Here is a 20,764-nt window from a genome sequence, read left to right on the forward strand (position 1 = left end):
AGAGAAGAACAGTAGGTATTGACAAGTCCAACACACTCATGAGAAGTGGGGAGCCAAAATACAAATGTGTTCTAAACACTAAATGGAAGCCACAGAATTCAGCTTCTCTTAAAACTGTTATCAGGGTTTCAAGGTTGAGCATAAACAAGTCCTCCTAATGTGTTTCGAACCCACACCTCCCTTCACATTCTCTCCAAGGGTGAAACTGGGGTTTCATTGGGTCCTGAGGACCTTGGGGGTCCAGGGAATGAAAGAATTGCAATTGATAGTACCTTTCATCTAGTCAACACATGTAGGCTATGATTTGAATTTGCAGCTGAAATAATGTTGTGGAAGATTCTTGTCAATCACAAGTGTTATAGAAATTTTACTTTGCCAATGTTACTGTTGCCATTATGATGGGGGTTACGTTTCATCTTTACTAAAGACAAATAAAAAATAGGTTAATTTATATCTGAAGAGATTTAACTCTTAATAAAGGAAATCCTGACTCTGAAACAAAGTAATTAGGGGGTTAACATTAAAGATTTTTCCTAGGCTTTGGCAGTGAAGGTTATTGTAAGGCGAGGAGAGGAGGGAAAAGACTGGAAAACTTCTATGTATCTACTTAATAATTAAATTCTTTTGTCTTTTTGAGGCTAACTCCATTAAGCAGAGAATTAATGTTGATTATGACCACACAAATGTGTTTGGGTATCTATAAAAGTAAATCAACACCAGTAGTACAAGGATGACTTGCAATGAAGGAAAGATTCACTCTGAGGAAAAAGCAAATTATTAAGAGGAACCTAAAAATACTCATTTTCTCAATACTTGAGAAGAAATATCTACCTAGCAATTAAAATAAAATTGATTAAAGTATTCATTTGCAGACACATATATGGAGACAATGCAAAGATGTCTTTTACCATGTACTATTAGAGTAAGATATGGTTGTACTCTACCATATGCACTTACTTTTAAATACATGCATTTTATTAAGATGATCTCTTGAAAGAAACAATTGTGTTAGCTTGAAAACATCACAATGAATCAGAAATTGTGATTAATTAAAGGTATAATTCAGATTTGCTTTGGAGAATATTTGGGTGATCTGAGTTTATCTATGTTCAATACTATTAAGTTGTAGGTTAAATATGTTTATACCTTTGAAAATAGAAAATACATTTTCAACTCTTTAATCTGCTTTGGTAAAAAAATATATTTTAGATTTAGAAAATAGAAAATACATTTTCAACTCTTTAATCTGCTTTGGTAAAAAAATATATTTTAGATTTAGAGGTTAGCAAATAAGTGCAATTTGTTTAAAATGTTGTTTCATGGTTCAGTTCTGTTCAAGTCACATTTATGCATGACCCCAAAGCTTCAATGAAAAGAGGATTATTGCATTAAAAAAAGTCAAAAGGGAACTATATATCATTAATAATTTATATTGCCATGTGACTATAAAACTGATTATCTTTACACAAATGCTGAACAAAACATGTAATCAGAGTAATAAAAACAATTTGTTCAGAATTATTTTTTGTATTAAAATTTTTAATATATTTTATTGATTATGCTATTACAGTTGTTCTATTTTCCCTCCCTTATTCCCCTTCACCCTGATAAGGACCCCAGCCAGCAGGGTCCATGTGTTGTGGCTGTGACGAACAAATTCACACGGACTACAGAAGTCCTGTGGAGAAAAAGGGACAGCCTTGTCACTGTCTGAGGGAGAGAGGGCCCCAACTCTTGCCTGGACAGGCTTTTATTGCTTTTCTAGGCACATTACATTGAGGATGGTCCTCATTTACTATGCATAGTTTCACTTTAGGTGGTTACCTTTTATAGATAACAAAGGGAAGAATGTTGCTGATTACTTCAAAGAAAAAGGGTATTTACAAATGCAAGGGGAAAGGCGGTTGAACTGGTTAAACTCCATACTTGGGAGGTTTAGCACAGACTTTAGGAAGTTACTTAAAGTTATGCAGTAAACATTTGGTGCCTCAATTCAGAGTGAGGGAGTTTTAGCAAACAGCAAGCCTCTAAGCAGCCTAGATACAATGCAGGCCTGATTCCCCACGGAAAACCGATCTGTGGGCTCAGCTTCCTGTGTGCTGACTTGCACCCTGCTGGTTTTCCGAATCAGGGGCTGGGCTACATTTGCCATGCCACACAGATAGGTTCCTTATACTGCCCAGCACACCCCCTCCCACCTACATCCCCCCCTATTTTTAGTTCATGTCCATGGGTCATACATGTAAGTTCTTCGGCTTCCATATTTCCTATACTATTTTTAACCCCCCCTGTCTATTTTCTGTCTACCATTTATGCCTCTATTCTCCACTTACCTTCCCCACAATAACCCTTCGTATGATCTTCATTCTGTTCCTGTTTTAGTTGTTTGCTTAGTTTGTTTCTATTTTTGTTTTTGTTTTAAGTTTAGTTGTTGATAGTTGTGAGTTTGCTGTCACTTTACTGTTCATATTTTTGATCTTCTTCTTTTAGATAAGGTCCTTTAACATTTCATATAATACGGGCTTGGTGATGACGAACTCCTTTAACTTGACCTTATCTGGGAAGAACTTTATCTGCCCTTCCATTCTAAATGAAAGCTTTGCTGGATGGAGTAATCTTGGATGTAGGTCCTTGACTTTCATAACTTGGAATACTTCTTTCCAGACCCCTTTTGCCTGCAAGGTCTCTTTTGAGAAATCAGCTGACAGTCTTATAGGCATTCCTTTGTAGGTAACTATTTCCTTTTCTCTTGCTGCTTTTAGGATTCTCTCCTTATCTTTAATCTTGGTTAATGTAATTATGATGTGCCTTGGTGTGTGTTTCCTTGGGTCCAACTTCTTTGGGACTCTCTGAGCTTCCTGAACTTTTTGGAAGTCTATTTCCTTCACCACACTGGGGAAGTTCTCCTTCATTATTTGTTCAAATAAGTTTTTAATTTCTTGCTCTTCCTCCTCTCTTTCTGGTACCCCCATGATTTGGATGTTGGAATGTTTAAAGATGTCCTGCAGTTTCCTCAGCCTTTCCTCATTTTTTAAAATTCTTGTTTCTTCAGTCTGTTCTGGTTAAATGTTTCTTCCTTCTGGTCCACACCATTGATTTGAGTCCCAGTTTCCTTCCCATCGCTGTTGGGTTCCTGTATATTTTCCTTTATTTCATTTAGCATATCCTCCATTTTTAATCTAATTTATGACCATATTCAACCAATTCTGTGAGCACCCTGATTACCAGTGTTTTGACTTTGAACTGCGCATCTCATAGGTTGGCTATCTCTTTGTTGCTTAGTTGTATTATTCCTGGAGCTTTGATTTGTTCTTTCATTTGGGCTTTTTTTTTTTTGCCCTGGTGCACCTGTTAGTAAGGGCCAGAGTCTTAGGTGTTCACCAGGGTGGGGCATCCCATATGGCTGTATTGTGACAATGTATGTGGGGGATGGGTCTGAGAGGGAACAGTGCTGCTTGCTCTGCTCTTTGCCAGTTTTCATTCACTTCCCCTGCCACCCACAATCAAATTGGGCCCTTCTGGTGCTGATTCCCGGGTGGGTGGGTTTGTGTACATTCTAGGACCCCGTGGGTCTCTCCAACAAACTGTCCTGTGAGTCTGGGAGTTTTTCCCTCTGCTGCCTCAACCCCCACAGGTATTTTCAGTCAGAGATTTGAGGCTCTATTTCCTGGAGCTAGAGCCCTGGGTTGTGGGGTCTGTTTCTCTCCCCAGTTGTTCCTCCCAGTTTATCTGCATGCAAATGTAGGATTGCCTGGTATGCAAGCTGCCACCTTGCCTCAAGTCCTCTCTGCCTGCTGCCCATCTTTGCCCCTTCTACCAGGTTGGGTGAGTGTTTCTTCTTTAACTCCTTGGTTGTTGGACCTCCACACAGTTCAATTTTCTGTCAGTTCTGGTTGTTTTTTGTTTTTAAATTTGTTTTTGTCCTTGTTTTGGTTGTGCGAGGAGGCACAGTGTGTCTACCTATGCCTCCATCTTGGCTGGAAGTCCTGTTCAGCATTATTAAAACCTGGGAAGACTTTACAAATTCAACATAAACAAAAGAAACTTCAAGATCCTACCTACCTCAGCTGAGCCAGTTTTATGACTAATTTGTTTCTGAAGCAAGGCAAATTATTCTGGGCACCTCAGCATTGGGTCATCATAATACTGTGGTGACTTCATAGTCCACATCACTTCCTCTCATTTCCATGTTTTATTTTTCCCCCTCTAAATAGTCTTAGAAAACTTCATACAGAAAAAAAGTGAGAAGAGAAATGATTTGCTGAAATTTCCTTTCAAATGGGGAGGTAGAACATTTCAAAGGAAAGAGAGACTCCATGTGAACATTCTTTTATGAAGGAAAGCATTACTGATAATGAGAGACACTAGTTTCGAGGACATGATATAAAAGATGATATACGACCAGATTTCTCTTTCAACAATGGAAGGTATATTAAAAGGAACTTAGTAAATAGAATATAAAGTCTTAAAATGACTTTTTGAAATACCGTATAATATGTGGTATATGCTTATTACATAGCTTTTGCTTTGAAAAGCATTTTCACTGTAATTCCCTTTAATCTTCACAACCACTCTTTGAGGTATGGGTCGAGTGAGCTTTTCCTTTTCATCCACAGCAGGGAGATGGAAACTCTGGGCTGCATGGGATCACAGGGTCGTTCCCAGATCAAGGGCACCGGCTGTCTCTACTCCCAGCCCAGCGGACACACCTGTCTCTGGGATCTTACAGCCAACAAAAGAAAGGCTCCTTAGAGCAACTGCTCCTCCAGCGGTTCCTCCTTAAAGCGCATATTCCTGCCCACATCCTGCGATGAGTGCCGGCTGCTCTCAGGGAAATCTTAAGGTCCACGACAAGGTGATGGTCAAGGGCACTGGCTTTGTGGCATCAGAGTGATCTGGGTTTGAATCCCCAGATTGCGTGATTTTAGGCAATCTAAGTCTCAATTTCCTCATTTGAATAGCGGGCATGCTCTGATTTTCTCCAAGGGGTTTACTGACAAAAAAATGACATAAAGCAATCAAGGTCTTAGTCTGCTGCCTGGGTTAAAGAAACGCTGTTGGGAGGTTATAAATATTAACTCTGGAATGGAGGTCATCGTCTCTAACGGCTTGGGGAATGTCCCATTTGCAAAATGGGCTCAGTACGCCTCAGTCTTTTAATAACAAACATTGCTTTGCAAACGAAACCCTCACTGGCCTGACCTGTGCCGCTCAATTCTGCATGACCCTTGTTTCCAGAATTTTGGGACTGGAGGAGTGGATCCATAACCTAAGAGAACATTATTATCAACCAGGTAAATTAAAAAGCAAGAAGGCAGGACAGGGTGAGAGGCAAGAAAGTTCTGCTCAGAATAGCTAGGACCTCAGTCCCAGCCAGGTGAACCGCCCGCATCCATTACTAGGCGCAGAAGCCTTCCCTGGGCTCGACACACTGACCACCTGGACCCGGGGTGGGTCAATGGGAAAGGAAGCAGAGAAAGAAGGTAAAAGGACTCCAGGATTACAAGGGTCCTAAGGCAGAATCTAGAGAAGCTTGAGGGGCGGGGCTGCTGTTCCGGGGGCGGGGCCAAGGGCGGGACCTAGTGGAGTTTCACGGCTGCACGCGCCACGTCTCCCTTAGCAGGCGAGTGGAGGAGAGGCAGGGGTGGGACAAGCTGAGAGGGGCGGGAACTGTCTTTTCTCGCGAGAGCTGGCGACGGTAGCGGTGGTAGCGGCGGTGTGTCCGTGAGAGTGGCGTGGGGGTGGGGAGGAGAGGCGGCGTCGGCGTCCAAGCTACGCCACACGGGGTCGGGACGCTCGGTGGCCGAGCGCTGAGTGGGGTCGTGGGGGTGGTGGTGAGCCGAGGGAGGCAGAGGTGGGTGTGCCATGGCGGGGCAGCAGTTTCAGTACGATGACAGCGGGAACACCTTCTTCTACTTCCTCACCTCCTTCGTGGGGCTTATCGTGATCCCGGCCACATACTACCTCTGGCCCCGAGACCAGAATGCCGGTGAGTCTCTCCTGCAGCTGCCCACGGACCTGCTCAGGCCCCTCTGGTCCCTCCGGGCCGCGCCGCTCCCACCCTCTCGGCCCAGTCCCGCTCGCCGCCGTCCAGGTTGATAGCGCCGTGCCCGGGCCCCACCAGCTGCGGACGCCTGGACACGATAGCGGGCCGCGCGGGCGGCGCTTCCCTCAGTGGCTCCTAGGGCTCCTCACCACCCTGCATTGTCTTCCTCAGGAGTTTCGCTTCTCACCCTCTTCGGCATTGTTCTGGACACTCTTTACAGCCTCCTCCAGTCTCTTTGTCTTCTCTGCCTCTGTTTTTTTTAATGTATGTTTCTTAACGGAGGAAGCAGGATGGGATGAGAGATTGGGAATGGGATGAGAGAGAAGAGTTAGCAAAGGAGGAAGCCGAAGGTGCAGGCACAACTCTGAGCCCCCAAACCACGGTCCTCTTCCTCCCACACTCCCGTTTTCCCTGTCGCAGCTGTCGTTACAGATGTTCTGGGTGCCGTCTGAGCTGGGTGGCATGTTTAGGATTCCAACAGAGCTCACCAGCCGCCCCTCCCCCTGTCCTTTCCCCTGTTGCTTTCTCATTTGTTAACTCACACTTGTGGTGGTTATTCCCCTTAGCAAAAATAGGCTTTTCTCTATTTTCCTTTTCTTTGGCGTTTCCTGTTTATAGCGCAAAAAGTGCAAGTACGAAGGTTTAAGTCTTGTAGGTAGTTCCTCCTGTAGGTTGTTAGGAGGCAGCTGGTTCTTTTGCTTTTAGTTACAAGTCTTTTCACATTAAATAACATCGGATTAGAACACAATAATATAGATTCTAGTCAAGGAATTTTATGTTTGGCTAATACTTGGATTCCATTTGTTTCACTCTACTAGGACATATGGCAGGTGATATTCTTAAAGCTGATAGAACTGTAAGGCCCTAGTAGGTTATGGAAGCATTAACAGTAACTAATAGGTTTTGAGTACTAACAGTAACTAATAAATTTTGAGTATTAACAACATTTAGGGAGAGCTTCTATTCCTAAGGCTGTGTTAACTTGATTCAGTATCTCCCCTCAACTTGGGTGTGGTGGAGGTCTAGGTTGTACTGTACTTTGGGGAAATAGTTAACACTGAAGCATTGAATCAGCTCAGAACTTGTGCTTGAAGACTGATTCATTGCTTTGCAACATTCTTGAGTTACATAATGGAACTAAATTAAAATTGAATGTAGGATAAATAATAAAGGATTCCATTCTTTTGTACATTTAACCACAATTTAAATATCCATTAGGTGCAGAATTCAGATTAAAGTTACCTGTTTTCTCATTCAGTGGACAGTTTATGGAAAATGGATTGTGGCCTGCTGCACCTTATTTTTCTAAATTCTGCATCTTATTTTCCTTAAATTCTCTCTGGGTTCTTTGGACAGTAGTTGTGTATAAATAATGAAGTCTTAATATTGTAGTGGTTTCCCTTTATCTGCAAATCCTAGGCCATTCTGGTAATTTTTTTTAAGGTTTTATTTATTTAGAGAGAGGGTAAGAGAGGGGGAAAGAGATAGAGGGAAACATGTGTGAGAGAAACATCTATCAGTTACCACTTGCATGCCCCCACTGGGAACCTGGCCCACAAATCAGGCATGTGCCCTGACTGGGAATTGAACTCATGACCTTTCAGTCTGCAGGCTGATGCTCAACCCTCTGAATCATGCCAGCCAGGGCAGCGTTCTGATAATTTTATTTCAAGTAAAAAAAGTGCACTTTTCAGTGCAGTAGTCCTACTTGTATTTACAGTTGGTTGTGTGGAAGACAAAAGGGTATTGGGAGAGTAGGTAGGTTTGGTTTGAGTGTTGCAAAAAGCTGCCCTGATTTCAGAAATTAGTCATTTTAATGTTATATTTTCATGGTGGGTTTTGTATTATAAAATTTGCCTGGTAACATATCAGCGATTTTCAACTGGTGTGCCACAAGAATTTTTAAAACATGCAGTACCTGCCTATTTAGTCAGGAGCACTGACCTCTTTTCCCTTAGATTATCAAGTAAGAAAATGACAACAACCGATACAACAGCAGCTGTGAATAAATCAAAATTATACCTATTTTTTTAGTCAGATCGGCAGAAGATTTGACTAAATCATTTTTTGTTGTGTCACAGAATTTTAATTAATTTATGAGTGCCATGAGATGAAAAAGGTTGAAAATTGCCGACATATCATAGGCAGGTCATACTGTGCCCCTTTAGGATATAGTTGGTCTTTGGAAAAGTGGTAGGGGGTTAATATTGACTGTAAGTTAATATGGACTTCAAGTGTTAATTTACTTAATTCTCCTAAAAATACAAGGAAATAGGTACTATTATTAACACCTTCATTCTTACATGAAGAAACTGGATTAGAGAGCTTAATTAACTTTCCTATGTGGTGGAGCCAGGTTTGCTCAGCTTCCAAGCCCTCGGTAGTTTCCATATTGCTAGATAAAAAGTTAAGTGTTTATCTGTCCCTTCTTCACATCTGGCTCTCTGCTTGTGACTTCACTTAGTCAGTAGATGTGCACGTGTTGATGTGTGTGTTCGGTCTTGTCCCAAATTGCATTATGAAAATTAAGGTGGATTTAAATGCTGTTCTAATCATCATGAAAATTGGTGGACACTACTTGGATTTTTTTTGTGTTTCTAACATAATAGAGTTGTTTCTTTCTAATTACAGTGGTATTAAAGGGATGTTTTGTCATAGTGACTTTTTCACCAAAGTCCAGTTGCAGTGTCTTGAATATCACGGAGAAATCTTTTTTAAAGCTAATACTTTATTTATTTAATTTTGTGGGGAGACATTGACTAATAAAACTATATAGGTTTCAGGTGTACAATTCTGTAATACATCATCTCTATGTTGTATGATGTGTTCACTGCCCCAACTCTCCTTCCATCACCGTTTATCCCACTATACTGTCTTCTGACTCCCCCCACCCCTTTCCTTCTGGTAATCACCATATCACTGAGAAATCTTGAGTTATAGATTTACTCAAAGCTCTACAAAACAATTTTTTTTATATGTTTGCCACAAAATAATTTAGTGGCTTGTACCAACAGGAGACTACTTTTAATCTTTATGCTTCTCACTTAAAATATCGTCATATTTTGCTGTTATGGTATTTGTTTGTTCATTGGAGTTGTTTTCTACCCTCTGGGGCTTTATTATGGTGGGAACGTACTGTCTTTCTAAAATCTGAGAAGTTCTGAAGTATATCTGTCCTCAAAGATTTTGAATATGGGATGCGGACCTGTAATAGTGTTTTTCAGTAATAAATACGGTATTTTAATATTTGATTTTGAAGCTTTTGTCCTATGAAACTAAGTAGCAATACAAAAATGTAGGCATATAACTTTTGAATTTCATAGTTCTTACTGGCAATCTTGACTTTTCAGTGATATCCTCTGTATGAAGGCAATGAAAGATTTTCTTTGCCAGCAGTTACACAAACTTAAAGTTCAGTTTACGTAATCTTTATTTATTTTTTATTTTTTAAAGATGGCACTTTTGGAGCTCTCAGTTTCATGATTGATAGTTGTTTTAGTGTAGTTCATTTGGAATTATTGGGCTCTCAAGAAACATGGCACCATTAAACAGATCGTAAAATCTAGGGTTTGAGAAATAGAAATAACTTGGTCATTGGCATATTTGACATGTTAATTGAAGTTACTCTGTTATCCAAAACATTACCAATGGAATCCTTTTACTTTGCTGTTTGTTCTTTGAGGCTAAGTGTTCTTATAATTAATACCTCTTTTATTAGTTGAAGGGTCCTATTTATTGTACTCTTTTGGTTGTTTGCAAATTGGCTGAATAAGATGACTGAATACTTTTCCAGATCACATGCACAAAAGCCGTATGTGAAATAATAACATGGAGGGCGTAGATTTCCTTAGAACAGTAGTTCTCAATCCTGGGTACACATTAGAATTACTTGTTTAGAATACTTACTTATACCCATTCCCCAAATATTGTATGTTTTTTAAAAGGTCCGTGTGTGATTATAAATTGTAGCTAGCTTGAGAAGTGCTGCTCTCGCTTTGAGAAATGCTGCTAAGAGGAGAACTTCTTTTGAGGAAGAACTGGTTTAAGAGAACTGGTCTTTTGATGATATTGTCACTTTTGGGAGGTTAGTGTATTGCTTTTGCTATATGGTCTTTGCTTAAAAAAAACAAAAAACCCAAACTCTCTAATGTTTAACCTTTAAAAAAATATTTTTTATTTATTTATTTTTAGAGAGTGAAAGGGAGAGAGAAAGAGAACCATCAATGTGTGGTTGCTTCGTGCATGTCCCCTACTGGGGACTGGGTCCACAACCCAGGCATGTGCCCTGAATGGGAATCAAACCGGCAACTCTTTGGTTTGCAGGCCAGAGCCCAGTTCACTGAGCCACACCAGCCAGGGATAATGTTTTAACTTTTTTGTTTTAGAAAGCTAAGGAGCAGTTATGGTAGAATAATGCTGTAAAGTTTGTAGTTGAAGCCAAATATATATTTTTAAACTAACAGTATAGGCTTACAGTGACGTGATAAGGGAAAATAACTACTTGTAATTTTTAGAATTTCAAATAAGAGCATACTTTTATTCTTTTATAGGTTAAGGATTATAGATCCTTCGAATCAAGATAAAATATTACTTTTTTTCATGTTTTAAATAAATTTTATTATTGATGCTATTGTAGTTGTCCTGATTTTTTTCCACCTTATCCCTCCTCCAACCCAGTACCCCCACTTCCTCAGGCAGTCCCCATGCCATTGTTCATATCCATGAGCATGGGTCATGTGTATAAGTTTTTTGGCTACTCCATTTCCTATACTGTACTGTACATCCCCATGGCTATTCTGTAACTACCTATTTGTACTTCTTAATCCCCTAACCTCCTCACCCATTCCCCCACACCCCCTCCCATCTGGCAAGCATGAAAAGGTCTTCTTATCCACGAATTTGCCTTTTTTCTTTGCCTAGTTTGTTTTATAGATTCAATTGTTGATAGATACGTATTTTTGCCATTTTACTGTTTTTAGTTTTGATCTTCTTTTCCTTTAATAAGTCTCTTTAACATTTTATATAATGATTAGGTGAGAATGAACTTCTTTGGTTTTCCTTTGTCCTGGAAGTTCTTTATTTGCCCTTTGATTCTAAATGATAGCTTTGCTGTGTAGAGCAATCTTGGCTATAGGTCCCTGCTTTTCATGACTGAGTATTTCTTGCCAATCCCTTCTGACCTGCAGTTTCTTTCAAGAAATCAGCTGACAGTCTTATGGGAACTCCCCTGTAGATAACTAACTTTTTTCCCCTTGCTGCATTTAAGATTCTCTCTTTGTCTTTAACCTTTCACATTTTTATTATGATGTCTTGGAGTGGGGCTCTTTATATCCACCTTGTTTTGTGCTTCCTAGGCTCGCATGTCTATTTCTTTCACCAAATTAGGGAAGTTTTCTTTCTTTTGAGGAAGAACTGGTTTAAGAGAACTATTTTTTCAAATAGATTCCCAATTGCTTTTTCTCTTCTTCTGGCACCCCTGTGTTCCAATGTTGGACATCTCGAAATTATATTAGAGGCTGCTTATACTATCTTCATTTTTTTAGATTCTTTTTTCTTCTTCTTGTTCCGATTGGTTGTTTTTTGTTTCCTTATGTTCCAAATCATTGATTTGATTCTCAATTTCATCCTCTCTATTGTTGTTTCCCTGTAAATTATTTACTTCAATTAGTGTATCCTTTGTTTTTGACTGGATCATTTTTGTGCTGCTGAGGCCCTCACTAAGTTCCTTGAGCATTCTTATAACCACTGTTTTGAACTCTGCATCTGATTGCTTATCTCCATTTTGTTTAGCTCTTTTTCTGGAGTTTCGATCTCTTCCTTCATTTGGGCCATGTTTCTTTGTCTCCTTGTTTGGGCAGCCTCCCTGTGTTTGTTTCCATGTATTATGTAGAGCTGCTTTGACTTCATGTCTTGGTACTGTGTTGTAATGTAGTAGGTGTGCTATAGGGTCTGTTGGCACAGCTGCCCCTATTACCCAGGCCAGGTACTGGAGGTAAGCCCTTTGTGTGGCCTGAGTACTTGCTTCTCTTTTAATTGAGCCTAGGGTGCTCTTGGCAGATGAATCAGCTGCAAGGGTTGGCTGTGACTACTTACCAACAACCTCCATCCACCCTGTGTGGAGGATCATCTGTGTGGGGGCAGGGTGGTGGTGCTCTGATGTGGTCTGTAGCTGTTTGCTGGGTGCTCTGGCCCTGGGGTTTTTCAGGTGGTGCAGGCCAAGACCATCCCTGACTTGTGTTTTGCCTGGGGCCACACTGCCTGAGCTGCAATGTGAGATGGCTACTACTTGTGCTGGGCTTGGAGATTCCCAGGGGAAGCCAAAGTATGAATCTGGGCTGGCTGCTGCTAGTGCTGGCTGCTGCTAGTGCTGGGCCTGAGGCTCCCTGAGGCCAGCTGTTGATTGTTTGAGAGGATTTGGGAAGTTGTAAAAGCATGAGCTAAGACCAGCCATTCATATGGAAAAGCAGCTTGGGTGCCCCGGTAATTTGGGTGCAGCAGAGTCTCTGGGAATCTCCGAGGCTAGTCAAACAGTGTTAGGTTAATGGAGTCTCAGATATGGCACCAGCTTGCTGGCTCAGTGGCTCTGGGTGGGGAGGGCTCAGAAAAGGGACAGTGGTTTCTGCTTACCTTGTTGCCAGACACTCCAGTTTCTCTCAGTATGTCACTGGTGCCTTTAAAGCCACTACCCCAGTGCCAGAGCTCAGAGGGAGTGAGTCTGAATAGGAAGTCTGTGTGTGTCTCTTTAAGAGGAACTGTGTGGGGCTTCAAAAGTTTCTTCCACTGACTCAATCCCTGCTAGTTTTTTGCAGCCAGAAGTTGTGGGGATTTATCTTCCTGGCACTGAAACCCTGGGCTGGGAGGGCCTGGTGTTGGACTGGGATTCCTTGCTCCCAAGATATTCCTTATGTATTTTTATCTACCATATGTGGGTATGGGACCAGCCTGTTCTGTGTTTGCGCCCCTCCTACCAGTCTGGATGGATGTGGTTTCTTTAATTCTGTAGTTGTCACACTTCCATTCAACTTCATTTTTGATGGTTCTGAGTGATGGTGGTTTCATATTTTAGTTGTAATTTTGATGTGGTTGTGCGAAGAGGTGAGCTATGTCTGCCTACGCTGTCATCTTGACCAGAAGAAGTCCCTCAAGCTTTTGTTTTATTTTTTAATTATAGTTGATATACAATATTATATTAGTTTCAGGTATACCACATAGTGATTAGACACATATATTTTATGAAAGGATCACCCCAATAAATCTAGTATCCATTTGGCAACATACATAGTTATTATTGATACAATATTATTGACTATATTCCCTATGCTGTACTTTACATCCCTATGACTGTTTTTGGAACTAGCAATTCATACTCCTTAATTCCTTCAAGTTTTTCTTCCCGCCTGCCTAACCCTGCTCCCATCTGGGGCCACCAGTTTGTTTCTGTATCTATGAATTTGTTTCTGTTATGTTTGTTTGTCTATATTGTTTTTTAGATTCCACATATAAGTGAAATCATACAGTATTTATCTTTTTCTTATTTCACTTAGCACAATACCCTCTAGGTCCACCATGTTGTTGCAAAGGCAAGATTCCATTCTTTTTTTATGGTTGAGCCGTATTCCTTGTAGGTGCATACTACATCTTCTTTATCCATTCGTCAGTCTATAGGCACTTAGGTTGCTTCTCTATCTTAGCTATTGTAAATAATGCTGTAATGAACATAGGGGTGCATCTCACTTTTCTAATTAGGTTTTTGGATTTCTTCAGATAAATAATGCAGGAGTAGGATTGCTAAAAACTTACTAACTGACCTTACTCCTTGATCATTTTCAATATTCACTGTGTGATCTTAGGCACATCATCTTTAACTTCTATGTGTTTTAATTCACTTGTCTGTAAAACAGTGATGGTAGTTATCTGTTTCATAGAATTAAATAAAGTGGGGATTAAACAGATACATGGAAAGTATTAGAGCAGTGTCTGGCACGTAGTGGGGCTATTACTACTATTTTTGCTAGTTACATAGTCTTTCTGGAACAATTTCATTGGGAGTTTATGTACTCAAATTTTTTTTTATTGTTTGAAAGGATTAGTGAAACTTCTTTAAAAAGTTACATTTATTTTTCTTTGCTTGCTCCCTCTCCAGTGGTGTCAAGAGTTCTGGCTCTCTGACCTGGGAATGTGAGTAGGAGTCCACTTTCAGTGCTTAGTAGTAGAGTAAGAAAACTCTGAAAAGTTAGAATATTTGGTTTTAAGTTTCAGCCTGGTGCCTTTTAGTTATTTCTGGACTCTCAGCTTCATTTTGTAGGGGTTGTAATAATAACTGGCCCTACCTACTCAAGAAGTGATTATGAGAAGCCAAGAAATAAATTCATATAAACAAGCCTCCAAAACTAAATGTACTATAGAAATTGCTTTATTTAGCAAATATTTTATAGAGTATTAACTTTATACTAGATACAGCTTCTAGGTGATGGGTCAGATTTTTAAGTGCATAAGATTTTTTTTCTTAGTAAGTGGCACATATTCAGTGCAGAAGAGCACAAGTAAATAGAACCAAAATTGCTTGTAATTCCATCACCCAAGGTTAATTAAATATTTTGGTGTATGCCACCCCTGTGGGGATGACTTCAGACATAATTTCGCTCTTGTGTAGGAAGGCCCCATATCCCCTCCAGTCTGAGAGGGATAATTGTGATCCTTCTTATTTTAGCTCTGCTGGTGTTCATTGCATGTTTACTGGCCTCAAGGTAGATAGTACCAAATGCACTCACAGAGGCACTTGGAGCTAGATTCCTGTGTTATCCTAGTTTTATCGATGAAAAAAATGGAGCCCTAGCTCTCTAGGTAACTAAATTGCCTAAAGCTCTGTAGCTACTAGGTAGGAGATTGGGTATTGGACCTAAATCTGTTTTATGTCAGAGATTCTCTTGTTAGCCACTACACTTAATACTGTCTCCTGTAATTAATATAACATGTTATAATAAGCATTAAAATGGCAAGTGGAAAGTGCTCTGGGAATACAGAGGAAGGAGTGAATAATTCTGTTTGGGGATTTAGGTGTTTCGTGCAGAAGAGAGGTGATTTGCAGTATATCTTAAAGTGTAAATGGGTTAAAAGCATTGTAGGTATAGGGGAAAGTGTATGCAATAATGAGATGTTCAGAAATAATGAGAATTTAATGTGATTGACATTTAGGAGCAAATCAACCATTTTAGAAAGTTAATACTTTGTAAGTTATTGGGTAAACAATGGAGATTTTAAAGTAGGATAACAACATGGTCAGTTTTGCTTCTGTGGAGCCTTGTGTGAAGAATGGTTTGGTAGAAGGGGATGGAGGGTAGTGGTGGCTAGGTGGAGAAAAAGTAGATGGAGAAGGGATCCGTGTCAGGTTTATTAGTACATTGAGAGGTCAGAATGTAGGGGAATGGGCAGATTAGAAAGAGAAATTCTAAAATAGGTTGGGCTGTTTACGGAATGTAAGTACCATGGAGAGAATGAGAGAGTGGAGTACATATTTTGAATTTTCACTCATCCCTGTCTTGACTTACTTCTTTTTCTTAAAAGCTGTTTGGTGATTGGCTCAATAATAACCTATTAATATTTATCAGTTTTGAGGATTGAGTGCAGGGAGAAGGATGGGTATGAACATTTTCATTTAAAATAAAATCTTGATCTGGATGGCTCAGATGGTTGGAGAGTCATGCTGTATACCAAAAGGTTGTGGGTTTGATTCCTGGTCAGGGCACATGTGTAGGTTGCAGGTTCCATCACTGGTCTGGGTGCTTATGATCCTGGGTCTAGTACTCAAGGCAACCATTTGATGTGTCTCTCTCTTTGTCTCTCTCTCTCTCTCTCTCTCTCAAAGCAATGAAAAGCTGTCCTCGGGTGAGGATAAAAAAATTAAAAAAACTAAATGAAATGTTGATCTTATAATTGATTTAATTTATATAGATGATTTCTAATTATAGTAGAGTTGATTATTTCATTCTTGAGTGAATTTATTTGTGTTTTTAAATAAAAAGTGACTGGTACCAGCTTTGTGTTCAGAGGAGTATATTTTATGAATGTGCATATTTAATTTAGAGTAGAAGGGATATTAGAAATCTGAGAAGTTTGAGTTATTTTAAAATAAAGTCATTCCCAACGTGCTTTATTCTGACAGAAAGGGGTATCAGACATGTAGTACAGATGCACTTAAGTCCCACACAATAGAGGAAACCAGCTGGGAGCTTGCCAGTATGAATTATAGTACAGCATTTAGGCTTTATAGATGTGGTGCACACATTGGATTAATAAATGTGTTCAGTTTTTATTTAAAGGTCGTATTTCATACTCGCTTGATCTCGGAGAACCTGAAAAACAAAAATAAACTTATTTTTATTTTCTCAGATTTCCTTAATCATAGTTTGTTTCCTTAATCATAGTTTTTATTCAGACATCAATAAGTGATGCAGACTCCAGCCAGTGGGGTCCGTGTGTTGTGGCTGTGACAAACAAATTCATATGGACTATAGAAGTCCTGTGGAGAAAAGGACAGCATGGCCACTGTTTGAGTGAGAGAGGGCCCGACCCCTGCCTGGACAGGCTTTTATTGCTTTTCTGGGTACATTACATTGAGGATAGTCCTCATTTACTATGCATAGTTTCACTTTAGGTGGTTACCTTTTATAGATAACAAAGGGAAGAATGTTGCTGATTACTTCAAAGAAAAAAGGTATTTGCAAATGCAGGGGGGAAGGTGGTTGAACTGGTTATACTCTATACTTGGGAGGTTTAGCACAGAATTTAGGAAGTTACCTTAAAGGTATGCAGTAAACATTTGGTGCCTCAATTCAGGGTGCGGGAGTTTTAGCAAACAGCAAGCCTCTAAGCAGCCTAGATACAATGCAGGCCTGATTCCCCACAGGAAAACCTATCCATGGACTCAGTTCTTGTGTGCTGACTCACTCCCTGCCAGTTTTCTGAATCAGGGTCTGGACTACATTCACCACTGCCACATGGATAGGTTCCCTATAAATAAGGCGATAACAAATATATCCATATTGTACTTGGACTTTCTTTTAAAAAATGTTTCCTATTAACAGACTTTTGATAAGAAATATTTTTGCAATCTCACCATCACATTGCTTCTTTGAAAAGTTGTGGTGTTCATTCTCTTAAGATATTCCTTACATTTTGGAATTATGTTTGTGTCAGTATGGATGGAGGAATTTTCTCATTTAGTCTCCAGATCTTGTTGGCTTTAAATTTTTGCCTGTTTAGTTAAATCTAGTAGTTATTGATTGAACATTTCAGTAGTTATTGATTGAACAGTTATTGATTGAACAAATCAGGAGCAGCAGATGGTACAAAGATGAATGTAATCTAGTCCTGTTCTGATAGTGTGTAAATCTGGGTGGAGTGGAAGGATTCTAATTAGACAAGTACACAAATTACTAGATTGAGACCACAACAGAATGTATAGTCCTACATTTTTAGAAAGCTATAACAATGTTAAAAAATTTAAACTTAATAATTCCACTTCTGGAACTCTTCTGAGGATACGTCCTTTTTATAACAAACTGGATGTTTGCTTTTCTTTTGGACCTTGACATTTCTATAGCAACCTGAGCTACAAGAAATGAAAAGGACCTGGTTTGCTATCCAACTCCCTTGCCCCTGAAATTTATATGCTGTATTCCTTGTCCCACATACTTTAGTACTGAAATCCTTGCAGCCGTTTTATTTATAGCACTTTTTTTGTACGCTTCTGTTTTACTAGAGTTTTTGTAAGAGATATCTAATCAGTTGTTGTTAGCCTCCCCTTGTTCTTAATTTTTTTTTACCCGGATTTCTTACATATTGTATTTACTGCTTAGGAGATATGGTTAGGGTAGGTGTGATTAAATTAATGAGAAGAGGAACACAGTATATTTTAAGCAATCTATTTATTTTATTAGGGGAAGGTAGTTAAAATACAGTGATTAATCATAAAGACATATGAATTTAAATCTGGGCACAAGTCCTATCTCTTTTCTTTAGTGATTACTTGCTGTTACTTTGGTACCATCTGTAACTTTGGGCAAGTTATTTAACCTCTCCGAGCCTCATTTTTTAAAAAAAGTGTAATAATACATCCATAATCCCAAGAGTGATGGGGGGTATCATTTAGGACACCCCCTAAATACACCTTCTAAATACATTCCTATCTCCTAAATACATTCAACAAATTTATTAAGCACCCACTATTTGCCAGACATTGTGTGTTCACCACTGGAATATCAGGGTAAACAATATAGACGAGATCCTTGTTCTCTTGAAGCTTACATCCTGGTATGGGGAGCAATTGACATACCACATGTGAACAATAAAAAAATCAGATAATGATAAATACTTTGTAGACAAGTAGAGTATTCAGAGAATCTTCCTGAGAACATTTCTTCAAACTGAATGACAGAAGAGAGTCAGCCATTCAAAGAGCTGAATTGGGTAGGAAAAGCCTATTTCAGGCTGGAGGAAGAGTTGTGTACAAAAGCTTTTAAAGCAAGAGAGTTGGGCATATTCCAGGAACAGAGAAGACCAAAGTGGCAGGAGTGTGGCAGGTGAGAATAATATGGGATAAAATCAGAGCGGGAGCTGGGATGCATCATATCTGTAAGTCAGGGTAAAAGGCTGGGATTTTATTTTAGATGCAGTGGGAAACTATTGAAGGTTTATAAGCAGAGAACTGACAAGATCTGACATGCAGTTCTATATCTCAATGAAATGAAAACTTTTTTGGCCAGTTTGAATATATGTCCTTTTAAGGATGAAGTAATAATATCTACTTAAAATGTTTAATTTATAAATTTTAGTTACATATTTAAAAATCAGATACTATAAAATGTAGTACTTTAAAAATAGTTTTATTCCTGCCCTGGCCAGGTAGCTGTTTGTTGGAGCATTTTCCTATACATCAAAAGGTTTCAGGTTCGATCACGGGTCAGGGCACATGCCTAGGTTGCAGGCTGGGGCATGTTTGTCAGTTGATTGATGTTTCTCTCTCTCCCCCTTCCTCTTTCTCTCTCTCTCTCAAATCAATAAACATATCCTACGGTGAAGATTTTAAAAAGTTTTATCCCTTAATATTTCAGGAAACAGTTTTTAAATTCTTCACGTATTCAATCTCAGTGTCTTTGTGGTCACCAGAGCTATTTTTTGACTCCCCTAACAGTTCTTCAGAATATGTATGTTTTGTTTGTATTTGTTCAGGATACAGCACTTTTAGGTTCTGAATGTGATACCATCACTGGAAATTTTATTCCAAGCCACAGGTGTGTCATTATGTAACATTCGGTATTTTGGTCATCCTGCAGGTATACATTTTTAATCTCCATAATGTAGCCACTTGCTGTATTTTTAAAGTGGTCTTTACAAAGTTTATTTACAGTGATAATACTTGTGGTTGTGAGATTTGCCTCACAATGACCTCTGAGTGTACCGAACTACCATTAATTGTGTTCCTTGGCTCTTTCAGTCTTTCAGACTAAAGCAATCAAGCCCCCCAGCTTCATTGTCCCAACAATGATATGGGCTCAACTCAGTGCAGATAGGCTTTGGATAGGTAGAAGAAACAGACACATAATAATTTTTAGACTTTTTAGAATGGTTACATCAAAATGTAACCTTTTCATTCTTGGCACCATTTTCTTGGATCCTTTAGGATTTAGGAATAGTTCTAGGAGTCTTTGAATTTTAGAAAGAGAAGTGTGGTACATCTTTTTCTTTTAAATAAATTACCTGTATATCATTTGACTTTAATTTTAATCTACATAAAAAGCATGTCCTAATATTTATTTGCAAGTGATTTTTATAGCCCTCAAAATATCACAGTTTTTAGATATATTTATCTGAACTAAAAACTGAAATCAGACTTTTCTGACCAATTTGCGTTGCTTACTTTTCATTTCATTGGTTTAACAGTAAGGACTGCCTTTTCCAGTTAGGTTACAGAGCATATTTTCTGTAAATTGATTGATCCAAGGTAATTTGCAACTTCCAATTTTGGCAAGGTATAGTTAAAGTAGAAGATAAAACTATTTAATAAATCTTTGGTATGTGCCAAAGCATTTAGGGATAAAATGTCTTGATGTCTGCAACTTGCTGTAAAATAATTGAGAAAAAAAGGAGGGGGGGGGGAAGAGGAAGCTAGAGATAAAGCCACAGTTGCAAAATGTTAACAATTGGTTAATTTAGGTGAAAGATATTGTTCACTTTAATATTCTTTGAACTTTGCTGAAGGCTTGAAAAATTTTGAAATATAAAGTTGGGGAAATGTAATAGTCATAGTGATAGAAAAAATTAATTTTAAGAAGTATTGTCAGTATTATAACAAATGTCTTACCAGGGTAAAAGTAAATTAGGATAAAATTATATGGGGGAAGTAGAATGAAGGGTTTGTTCAAGAATTTTTATAAATGGATGATGGTGGGTATGTTTTTCAGATATCATCGGTGCATTTAAAAGCAATGAAACTATTTTACTTTAAAATGTCAACTTTATGTCAAATGGCATCTATTGCAACTGTTTGAACTTATGATGGAAATTTTTGTTTTAAAAATATGTTTATTGATGAGAGAGAGAGAGAAAGAAAAATAAATAAGTAAATAAATAAATATTGATTAATTGCCTCCATTTGTGCCCTAAGTTTAACCCTCAACCTAGGTATGTGCCCTAACTAGGAATCAAACCCCTAGCCTT

At 38.9% G+C, this 20,764-nt stretch overlaps 1 protein-coding gene across 1 annotated transcript in view; it reads left to right on the forward strand.

Moving 5' to 3' along the window:
- The first annotated feature begins 5,734 nt into the window (after nt 1-5,734).
- The window catches only part of SEC63 (SEC63 homolog, protein translocation regulator), a 72,096-nt gene continuing 57,066 nt past the window's right edge, over nt 5,735-20,764 (forward strand). Inside the window, exon 1 of the mRNA XM_037158994.2 lies at nt 5,735-5,989. Coding sequence (XP_037014889.2) covers nt 5,866-5,989 — 124 coding nt within the window. The 5' untranslated portion in view covers nt 5,735-5,865. The remainder of the gene's footprint in view (nt 5,990-20,764) is intronic.

This window comes from Artibeus jamaicensis, unplaced genomic scaffold, assembly GCF_021234435.1.
Source record: "Artibeus jamaicensis isolate MK-2021 breed Jamaican fruit bat unplaced genomic scaffold, CSHL_Jam_final contig_387, whole genome shotgun sequence".
Lineage (NCBI taxonomy): Eukaryota > Metazoa > Chordata > Mammalia > Chiroptera > Phyllostomidae > Artibeus > Artibeus jamaicensis.